The following is a 10,640-nucleotide window of genomic DNA, read 5'->3' on the forward strand; positions in this document are numbered from 1 at the left end:
TAAACATGTGAATTAAATCATGTCATTCCCCTGCTTACATCTCCTCAATCAATTCCTATTGCATGTGAAATAAAATCTAAGTTTCTTATTGTGGTGTAAGGCCCTGAGTAATCTTTTCCCTCCTCTCCAACCACTCTTCCTCTCGCTGGCCTTGATCCAGCCACACTGATTTCCTTGCTAGTCCTTAAACAGGTCAAAGCCTTTCCCATTTAAATACCTCTACTCTTGCTTTCCTTTGGCCTGGAACATTCTTACTCCTGTTCCTCATCTTTGATGTCTTAGCTCAATGTTACCTTCTAGGAAAGGGCTTCCTGTCACCCCACTCTACGTTAGGACACTGTGAACCAGAGCTGTGGTTCTCTAGCATAGCAGCCTGGCTCTGTCCCTTACTGCACATTCTGTATGCTCCTTTGAGACTTTACTTACTTTTTGTTACATCTCCCCACAACTAGAATGTAAGCTCTGTGAGCCCAGAGATCTTGTCTGTCTTGTTCACTGCTGCATCCCCAGCACCCAGAAAAGTTCCTGGCACATGTAGTTATTGTGAATATTTCCCACATAAAAAAAATAAGGCTGCAGAGCCAGCCCTTGGGGTCAGTCTTTATGACCCCCAAACTTGTGCCCTTTCTCCTACATTCTGCTCCCAGGGCAGAGTCTGGAATCCGTGGGAAGGGAACTGGCTGAGGGTCAGATCTGGCTTCTGCAGCGACTCTGGTAGTGCCATCGGACAAGTCCTTTCCTCCCCGCTGGCCTCAGTTTATCCACCAGTGCTAAGGTATGACGCTCTGAGCCACAGGGACCTTGCCAGTGACAGGAACAGAAGCAGATCCCTCTCTGTCCAGCAGGTAGAGCCACTGGCTCTTTTGAACTTGGCTGCCGGGATCTCTCATCCTGAATGTTGAGATGTCTTCTCATCAAAACGCACACTCTATCACCTACCGCCACCACCAAACACCAGTGACGTGTTCATTTTTGCTCACATTTAAAAATTTTTTTAATGTTCATTTATTTAGTTTTACTTGTAAAAGAAACTTTTTATTTCAGAATATATTTAGATTTACAGAAATGTTATGAAAATACTAGTTTCCATATACTCCACACCTATTATTTACCCTATTATTAACATCATACACTTATATGGTACATTGGTCACATTAATGAACAAATATCGATACACTATTATTAACTAAAGTCCACACTTTATTCAGGTTTCCTTAGTTTTTTATTTTATTTTATTTTTTTGGCCACGCCAGGGATCTTAGTTTCCAGACCAGGGATCAAACCCATGCCCCCTGCAGTGGAAGAACAGAGTCCTAACCACTGGACCGCCAGGGAATTCCTGGGTTCCTTTAGTTTTTAACCTATGTCTATTTTCTATTTCAGGATCCTATCTAGAATACATTACATTTCATCATCATGTTTCCTTAGGCTCCTCTTGGCTGTCACAGCTTCTCAGACTTTCCTTGATTTTGATGACCACCAGGGAGGTTTTAGGTTTTTTTTTTTTCAGTTGATGAACAGTTTTATTAGAAAATGAACAGTTTTTCCCAGTTTTTGAGACATAATTGACATATAACACTGTATAAGTTTAAGGTATATGACATAGTTATTCGATATATGTATATATTTCAAAGTGATTGCCACAGTAAGTTTAGTTAACATACCAGAGGTGGTTTGTAGATGGGACTCCAACATGTGTCTTGAGCTTATGGTCACTTAAGGTTCAAAGCTGAAAGATACAATGCTTGGCCCTCTGGGGAACTTAGGCACAAAATTCTTGTGGTAGAAATTGGTAACTTCCTACTCAGGTCCTTATTAGGCTGATCTTCAGAAGTGGTCCTCTTGATAAAATATTTCTAGTGTGGGCTTCCCTGGTGGCGCAGTGGTTGAGAGTCCGCCTGCCGATGCAGGGGACACGGGTTCATGCCCCGGTCCGGAAAGATCCCACATGCCGCGGAGCGGCTGGGCCCGTGAGCCATGGCCGCTGGGCCTGCGCATCCGGAGCCTGTGCTCCGCAACGGGAGAGGCCACAACAGTGAGAGGCCCGCGTACCACAAAACAACAACAACAACAACAAATATTTCTAGTGTGCCTGCCGTGTGTTTGGCCCTGTGATCGGCACCAGTGGGGGGTGGAGCTGAGACAGGGTCCTTTTGGGGCTTCCAGTCCAGTTCTTTTGTTCAAGTTGGAGAACAGACGCACAGGAAGGCAGAGGGTAACACTGCACCTTCCTGTTTCACCCAAGGATGTATCCAAGGTGGAAAAAAGGTGACAGGTCCCTGGAATATCTTCCTTCCCATAGGACCTCTGAAGGGCACGGCCTCAGAACTGGAGGATTTGGAATGAGAGGAGGTTTAGGGAATTCTCAGTGTTGTGCTCTCAGCTCCTGGAATCCAGCCCCCGTATTTCAGTGGGCTGGGGTGGGGGAGACTGGGGCCTGGAGTTTCCTTCCCCACCTTGAGAAAGAAACTTGTAAGCCTTTGTGGTCACCATGGCTTTCCAATTCAGTTTAATAACTTAAGTCCTTTCTGTGCTCCTCAGCTTATAAGAGGCCCCATCAAGTCCTAGCAGCATCTTTGGGAGGTCAGGGCCGTTTCTTTCAACCCCATTTTACCTGTGAAGAAACTGAGGCTCACGTCCTACTCGGCAGATAGTCAGTGGAGGTGGAATTTGAATCCAGGTCTTTCTGGCTCCTAATTTTCTTTTCTGCCCCCACCATATCCTGTGGTTTTTGGCCCTCAAGCTTAGAGGAAGACAGTGTTTTGGGAAACTTTTTCTCTTGATCCACTAAGTTATATTCTGCTCAGAAGTTTGGGGTCTGCTCTAGTTTGCAGACTGGGAGGGGAGGAGGCCCCTGCTCCAGCCCAAGCCTGCCCTTCTTGGGTAATCTGGCAGAGGAGACAGGCCAGGGCTTGGATGCAGATGACGTGGGTGTATTGCCCACCTGTGGCTCTAACTGTGGGAGTAAAAAAATCACTTTTTACTTGTGATCCTCAGTTTCTCCGTCAATGAAATGGTGCTTATACACCTGTCCAGAGGCTTTATTGCAGTGACTAAGTGATATAAAATTGTTTGTCAGCTGAAAGCCCCATTCAGGGATAAAAGAGGTGGTTATCATTTCCAGTGAGAGATCCAGAACCCTAAATCCAGGGAAGTTGCTTGCCTGTAGGGCCAGGCTGAAGAGAGAAACTCATGTTCTGAAACTCCAAACTCATGTCCAGGAAAATGCCAAGCTGAATCCCCTGCCCATCCCCAGACACTTCTGCTCCCTCCCACACTGGAAGCACTGCAAGCCTGGAGCAGAGAGGAGACTCCAGTACTCTTTAGCATTGGATGCCAAAGCATCTTGAAGCCAAGACGTAGCATCTGTTTCAGCTCCAAACTCTCAGCTTCTAGAACAGGGTGGGCCACACACAGAACACTCAGGTGTTGAGTGAATGAATGGATGAGTGCATGAGTGAATGAAGAAATGCCAGGGCTGTCAGCAGGTCCAGAGTTTACCTCCTAACCTCCAGGCTCCCGTTGGGACCTCTCAACCTTCTCAGGTCACCACCCTTCCCTTTTCACAGAAGTGCATGACACCAGGTGTACCAAAAAGGCAAACTGGACTTTATTATAAAGTTGGCTACAAAGTCACCGCAGCACCACGAGGTGACCACCTGGGTAGTCCCAGGCAGTTGGGCAGCCGGGTGAGTCCCGCACCAGGTACACGCACTCGTGCAAGCACACGTGTGACGGCGGCAGGTCTGCCTTCCTCCATCGGAAAGGAACGTAGCGTCTCTTCGCGCCCCCCACCCCAGGCGCGGGGCGCAAAAGTCACAAGAAGGGCCGCCAGGGCGGCAGAGTCCATCGGAATTGAAATCCCGTTACTGGTGTGTAGAGAATTCTACGTGGGTGTCAAGAGCCCCTCAGGGCACAGGCTGGCCCAGGTGGGCACTGCCTTTCCCCCACCAAGGCCCAGGGGTGGCTTGGCCCCCAGGAGTGGAGAACTGGCCCAGGCCCATGGGGCAGCGCGGGGCGGGGGAAGTGAGACTCCCCCATTCTCCGCTTGAAATCCCATTCAAGGAAACTCACTACGAGTGAATACAGATTGAAATGGAAACTGGGATTGCTTGATGTCTCTAAATTTTAAAAAGAAGCTCCCCTCCCTTGCCCTCCCACCTCCCCCCCCCCAAATCCTGCAGGGCCTGGGGAATTGGATCTATCCCCCTCTGGCCCCCAGAATCCCCCCAACAATCCCGGGGGGGTGGAGAGCGGCTCCATGTCTTGATGACAATATGCCATACTTGACGACGTTAAGTCACAGACTTATTCAAAACGTTGGTTCCCCTCCACTTCCATCTGCAGAGAGAGAGAGAGAGAGAGAGAGAGAGAGACAACAGTGAGTTAGGCCTATTAGGAAATATAGGCTGAGGATGTGGTGCTCTGTTGGCACATAGTACGGGCTTCCAGTACGCTGGTCCAATGACTGAAAGGTCACCAGAGGCTCAGAAGATACGGGAGTAGTTTGGATGAATGGAGTGAAATTATGTCTGTGGTTTTGGAAAGGATGGAGCCATAGCAGGGACACTCTGTCGGGGCCAGGGGCTGAGTCCCACTATCTTTCCCAAACTCCTATAAACTCTCACTCTGTATTCCCTTTGGGGGACAAAGAATACTGAGATAGAGCTCTAATCCCTCTTCCATCAGTTTGTTGTATAACCTCAGGGGAGTTTCTTTAACTTCGGGATCTTGACTGTCTTCATCTGTAAAGTGGGGTGGGGATGGCTGATCTAGGTCCCTCGCAGTTAAGAAACACAAACCATTACCCAAGATTCTCTTGCATCTTATCCCACACTCCTAATCTCTGCCCCCCAGGCCTACTTGTCCAGAACTTCCATATTGTTTTCATTAGTTCTTATCCTAACTGCTATCCTACACAGCAGGTGATGTTATCCTATTAGTGAAACCGAGGAACACAGAGGGCAGTTTACTCATCTAACTCCACCCAGCATCTCATTGGCAGGAGAGGAACTTGAGTTCTTGAACATTTTGGCTCAACTCACCTTCATGGAAGCTGTCTTGAACTTGGCTCTGGAGTTGATGCAACTCATCAGTAAACCCATCATAGGGGAATGCTGAGACACCTGTCTCAAAGGCGGTTTCGTATGTGGCCAGGTCCTCCAGGAAGCTGCTATCTTCTGGGGACAGGTTGTTGTGAGGTGATGGGGCCCCTCCTGGGACTGCTGCCTCAGGATCCTCTGAACTCCATTCCCCATTGGGGTCTGGGGTAGAGAGATCCATGAAGATGTCTTCCACGGGCGTCTCTTCCAGGAATATATCAGGGTCAGCCAGGAAATCCAGATCCTGGCATTTCCAGGGTTTCAGGTCCAGGCTGAGCACAGGGGGGCCAGCTCCTGCCAGGGGAAGGTTAGGGTCCAGGGGCTCCAGCCCTCCAAGTGGCTCTAGCCCAGCTGTGCCAGCCTCTGCTGAGAAGGGCCTGTCCATGCCCTGAGCCAACTGGCTGATCTGCTGGATGAGACGGTCTATCTCATTCTGCTCCTTCTCAGAATAGTGGAAGAAGCTCTGCTTGACTGGAGAGGCCTCAGGTGTAAGCAGGCCTTCGGGCACCAGGGGCACATCCACAGAGAGGGGGCCCCGGAGCTGGGCTAGGGCCAGGAGTGTGCAGTCCCCATTACCAGGGCTGCTAGGACTTGGGGGCAACTTCTCATAGAGAAAACTGCATCCCTCCTGGGCGAAGTAAGTCTTGGTGGGATTAGGGCTCAGTTGCTCTGGGAAAGTTTGGCTGGGGCTGTTTAGGTGTGCTTGGAATGCTGTGCTTGGAGAAGTCACCTGCTCATGGGCAGGGCTGTTCAGAGGCTCTGGGAAGGTGGCAGTGCTGGGAAGCAGCTGATCTGGGAAAGTGGAGGTGCAAGGATCTTCGTAGCTTCTGGCTGAGGTTTCAGTCAGTTGGCCTTGTAGTGGGCTAGTCAGTGGATCTGGGAAAGTTGCACTGCTGGGCGTCAATTGATCAGAGAAGGTCACAGCGCTCGGAGTCAGCTGTTCTTGGAGAGAGCTGGATGGAGTGGGCAAGTGGGTCTGGAAGGGCTCATGGAGGCTGAAGAGGAAGGCACAGCCTCCCGGCTGGTGGGGAGTGTAGGGTGGGGTGCACACAAGATCCTTGCTCAGGTCTGCTTGAAGAGAAGGCTCAGGGCCAGATGGGAATGTCAAGTAACTGAAGCCAAGCTCTTTGGGGGGTCGGGGAAGCTCTTCTGGTGTTGAGACAGCACCCAGCTCAGGAGCACTGGGGAAATTGGTGCTTCGGGGAGGCCCCATGGTGAAGAGTGGATTAGGGCCAGAGCATTGCTCCTGCGAGAGGATGCTCTCCGGGAATGAGGGCAGCATGGTCGGGGTGCCCAGGACATAGGCTGCCTGGGTTTCTTCAGAGTTTAACTGCTGGCGGAGGCTCCAGGCTTCCGTGTCACTGGAGAGGAGAGAAGAGGCAGCCGGTAAGGGTGTGGTGTCCATTCCCAGAGAAGTTCTCTGATTTGTGTCTCCTCCATGTCCACCTCAGCTGCCTCCCAGGCCCCTGGCTTGCAGCTCACCTGATTGGGTAGTTATTGGCAGCAATGGGACCCTCCGGACCTTCTGAATATAAAAGGCAATAAATCCACACCCAGCCTCCAGGCTTGGCCAGCAGTCTCACCACCATCTCTGCTTGAATATCTCCACTCTCAGCCACTGAGGGGAAAGAAGAGATGCAGAGTTAGGACACCCATCAGACAGCACCACCTATTCTCCCCACTCTCTGACCTCTCCACTGAATTGGGGTATTCATGACATCCTCTTTTCTGACTACCTTAACCTGCACCATTCAACTCCCCACTTTGACCTCACCACTCAGAGTCCCCCAGTTCTGATTCTATTCTCACCTTGACTCCTTACCCTAGTGTTCACCCTATAGCATCCAAAGCTGTTAGCCTCTGATATCTCCCCGACATCAGTCTTGATCACAGCCCTTCTTGGTCAGGTTTCCCATGCCCTTTCCCAACTCCCTGTCTTGTCCTCAGCCTCTCTGGACACTCACACAGGCGGTAGTGTTGAGCAGAAGCGTGGCCCAAGTCCTCAGGGTGCAGCAGTCCATACCATGATTTACAGAGCAGTTCACTGCGCTCAAAGCCCAGGTAGATTAGGACACTGGGAAGGTGGAAAGGATGAGGTCAGCTTTCTGTTTTCCCTGCTTGATACCCAGGCATCTCACTCCCTCCCAGGTCTTCTGCACCCTTAGATCCCATCCTCCCTGTCCCTGACTCCAGAATCTAGGGTCCCCTCACCTCTGACCTGCCTTTTCCCTGGGGTCTGAACACTCTGGGCTTACCTCTCTGAGATGTCCAGCAGGGCCAGGTCCTTAGCGTGATGGCTCTGGAACATGGCCAAGAAAAGTGAGGCAGGGCCAGGACCAGGGCCAGGGCCAGGGCCAGGGCGGGGTCTTGTCTCCAGTGGAGCACAGAAAGCTGTGAACACAGGATTTCCTGCCCAGTAGGCCCCAGGTGGGTGAGCGTGGAATCGGCCTCGAATAAGCACCAGTTTGTTGCCTGCACTCTGGCGCCTGAGGGACTTGGAGGTGTTGAAGCGACAGCGGAAGAGGCGATCTAGGTGAGTGAAGAGAAAAACTGGTAAGAGAGTAAATGGCTGAGAGAGATGGCAAATGGGAAGGAGCAGGGCAGCAGGAGGCATATTGGACTGAGGAAAGGAGAAAGGAGTTCTCACCACTATCCAGAGCAGAGGGCAGGGTGAGTTGCTGGCGCACAGTTAGGTGGTCAGCTGGGTCAATGATGTCATAGATACTGTCACCCTGGGCAACCAGGTCCACCTGGAGAAAGGTAAAGGAGAGATGACCATTAATGAAGGCAGCAAGGGCCAGTCCTTGGCACATAGCATCTTGTAGGCTATAACTTCCTCCCCTGTAATTCCCAGATTCTCAAAAGTGGAAAACTCATTGTGTTCCCATCTGTGCTGCAGTCCAAGCTGAAAGGATCCTCAGCACTCACCATGGAGTGGCCCAGATGCTCGCTCACACTCTCAGAGAGATATAGCAGCTTCCCCTCCGCCGTGAACACAAGCAGGAATCCAGGTAGTGCTGCCACTATGTCTTCAAGCTCTTGAGCTGAGAGAAACCCTGTGGGGCCCGCCAGAGGAGTGCCTGCAGAGTGAGAAGATAGGGTGAGTCAGGAGTAAGACTGGGAAGCAAAACAGAAGTGAGAAAGACATGGACCGGGTTTCAGAAAATTCTGAGGAATTTCTCATGGACCTGCTTCTGCACACACCTGTTGACCTGCTGCCCGCAACTCTTGCCCGGGGAACCTGTTGCTGGATCTCTCCAGCCAGCGAGCCCTTCGACTTCTAAGTCGGGGCTGGGGCTTTGGCGGGTCTGTGTTTCAGGACCACGGACAGCACTCCAAAGCCGACCGAGCGTTCAGCACCGCGGGCAGTGCCTTGCAACCCGGTGGTGCTTTCAGCACCGCGGGCAGCGCTCCACTGGCTGCAGAAGAGCCCTTCCAGCATCGTGAACAGCATTTGTGCTTCCCCAGGCTTTGGTGGCTCCATCCTTGTAACTTCCCGGGCTTCCCTCCCCTGGCTCCCCGGAGCGCCTCTGCGCTGGTGGGGACTGGGGCCATTCTGTCCTGGCTCTCCTCTTCCCAGAAGTCTGGCACCAGGGACACTATCCAGTCTCTCTAATCCTCATTCAGAACTAAGGTGAGGTTTGGACAGAACTCAGGAGGAAAAGTGGGAATTCCTGAGTTCTCCTAGTTCCTTCTCACCCCAGCTCGCCGACACGCTGCCCTAGACCTGCGGCAGTCCCAGTGGGTTCCCTCTGCTTCACTCTCCCCGGCGCGCACCAGCTCACGTCTCCGCCCCAGTTTGCTCACCTCCAGCGAAGAAGACGCCCTTGCGAGTGTAGATGCAGGCAAGACTCATGATGTGCAGGTAGGACAGCCGGACCTTGTCCGCTTCGGCCAGCGGCAGCAGCTCCTTGAGGTTCCGGATCTCAGCGTTGATCTGGTCGCGGCGCGCCTTGGAGGCGCCCTTGGTGGAGCGATACATGACTAGCGGCTGCGGAGCTCCAGCTCGGGCGCTCCGAACACCTGCGATCCTGTCCCGACGCACCGATGGCTTCCTCCTTGCTTCCCCGTCTCTCGCTCAGGCTCTTTCTCTCTCTGTCTCCTCTCCTGGGCTCCGCTCGGCTGCGCTGCCCCCCTCGCCTGCCTTGTTCCGCCTTATATAGCTCCTGTCAGGCGTGGGGGGCTCGCTTTAGAGAAAGGGGGGCGGGAGGCTGGGCTAAGCAAGCTGCAGCGGGAGCTGCTGGCTGGGGTTGGGGGGGGGGCGCGCTCCTCCTCCCTCCCAGGCTTCCGACGTCATGCCATGACGTAGAACGAGAGCGGGAGGGGTGCTGGGGGGAGGGGGGAACGCAGGCTGCGGAGGGGGCCGCGGCTGGCGACAGCTGCGCCGAGAGGCAGGCGCTGCTTTAGGAAGGCCTGAAAGGGGGTGCAGGGACCCAGGTATCCTAATGTATTCAGCTGAGGGAAGGGACAGGGCAAGGGTTGGGGCGGTCTGAAGCCCCTGGCAGGAGAGTCTGTACAGGGGCTCGCTCTGACAATGATTTTTCTGAAGAGATAAGGGAAAGGGGAGGAGCAGGGTGGTGCACAAATCCCTCCTCCCTATTTGCCAAGGGTCAAATTCGTCTGGGGCGGGGCGATGGGGGTGGGGAGAAGGACCTTCCTTGGCCTCTGTGGGATAGGTCACAGCTGGGGTTTCTCTCTAGGGACTACTCAATCCGGGATCCCCTTAGTCACTTTCAAAGAACAAATCTCCTCCTCCCCCCTTTCCAAAGCCGGGCCTTGCCGATTTAGCAGGGGGAGGCCGGTGGGGCTCTAAGTCCCTAGGATGGGTGGGAAAAGGGTCCTGAGGGAGAGGAACCAGCTGAATCTGGCCTTGGTTCTACTTTCCCACAGCCAAGAATAGGAACACCTGCACCAACGCCGCAGTCGGCAGTGACTCTTCGTTTCTCTGTCAACTAATTAACCTCAGCCACTGGTGGGGGCAACTGAGGCAGGGTCCCAGGGCCTGGTGAGGATCTGGGTCTACACCAAGGTATCCCTTCCCCCATTGCCAGCCCCCAGAGCCAGGGGCTCCCCCCGCCACCACCCCCATATCCCTCCACCCCCCCGCTCGAGTGCAAGCCTCCGTCTCCCCGCGGGCCGGGGGCGGGGGCGGGGCCGGGGGAATCCCAGCTCCATATTAGGACAGGAATCCTCCGGCGGCTGCTGCGGCGGCGGCAGCGGCGGGCGGGGCCTGGCTGCCTCCGCCACGCTCCGGAGGGCTCCCCCCTGCCTCCAGCGGGGAGGATGGGGACGCAGCAGAGAAGCGAGGGGGCCGTGCTGGACCCTCTGCACGATCCAGGCACCTACCACAGACCCCTTAACTCCGTCGGGCTGCCCACACTCCCCTCCAACCCCCTCCCCGTCATCGGCGGTAGGATTCCTCGCTGTCTCCATCTTCAACTCTCCACATACCCCACACCGCCACGCACCAGCTAGTTTCTTTATCTCATTGCCGGCTTGGTGGTCTATCTCAACTTTGTGCGCCCTCTGCGCCCCCCC

At 53.6% G+C, this 10,640-nt stretch overlaps 1 protein-coding gene across 1 annotated transcript; it reads right to left on the reverse strand.

Moving 5' to 3' along the window:
- Positions 1–3,588: 3,588 nt before the first annotated feature.
- Positions 3,589–9,266, reverse strand: NPAS4 (neuronal PAS domain protein 4). The gene is made up of 8 exons (XM_007461946.1): positions 8,910–9,266; positions 8,031–8,182; positions 7,750–7,852; positions 7,358–7,631; positions 7,067–7,176; positions 6,585–6,720; positions 5,046–6,463; positions 3,589–4,341 (listed from the first exon to the last, which is right to left on the reverse strand). Exons 1-8 carry the CDS (start codon positions 9,082–9,084, stop codon positions 4,313–4,315), a joined length of 2,397 nt encoding a protein of 798 aa, XP_007462008.1. The 5' UTR covers positions 9,085–9,266; the 3' UTR covers positions 3,589–4,312.
- Between the last annotated feature and the right edge of the window lie 1,374 nt (positions 9,267–10,640).

The sequence above is a fragment of the Lipotes vexillifer genome, unplaced genomic scaffold (genome assembly GCF_000442215.2).
Source record: "Lipotes vexillifer unplaced genomic scaffold, Lipotes_vexillifer_v1.1 scaffold1129, whole genome shotgun sequence".
Taxonomy (NCBI): domain Eukaryota; kingdom Metazoa; phylum Chordata; class Mammalia; order Artiodactyla; family Lipotidae; genus Lipotes; species Lipotes vexillifer.

Excerpts from the sequence above, each read along its gene's own strand:
- NPAS4 (XM_007461946.1), bottom strand. The coding sequence starts at position 9,084 with ATGTATCGCTCCACCAAGGGCGCCTCCAAGGCGCGCCGCGACCAGATC. Across the intron at positions 8,183-8,909 it reads GGGCGTCTTCTTCGCTGGAG|GCACTCCTCTGGCGGGCCCC; the intron begins GTGAGCAAACTG and ends CTCACTCTGCAG. Across the intron at positions 4,342-5,045 it reads TCAAGACAGCTTCCATGAAG|ATGGAAGTGGAGGGGAACCA; the intron begins GTGAGTTGAGCC and ends CTCTCTCTGCAG.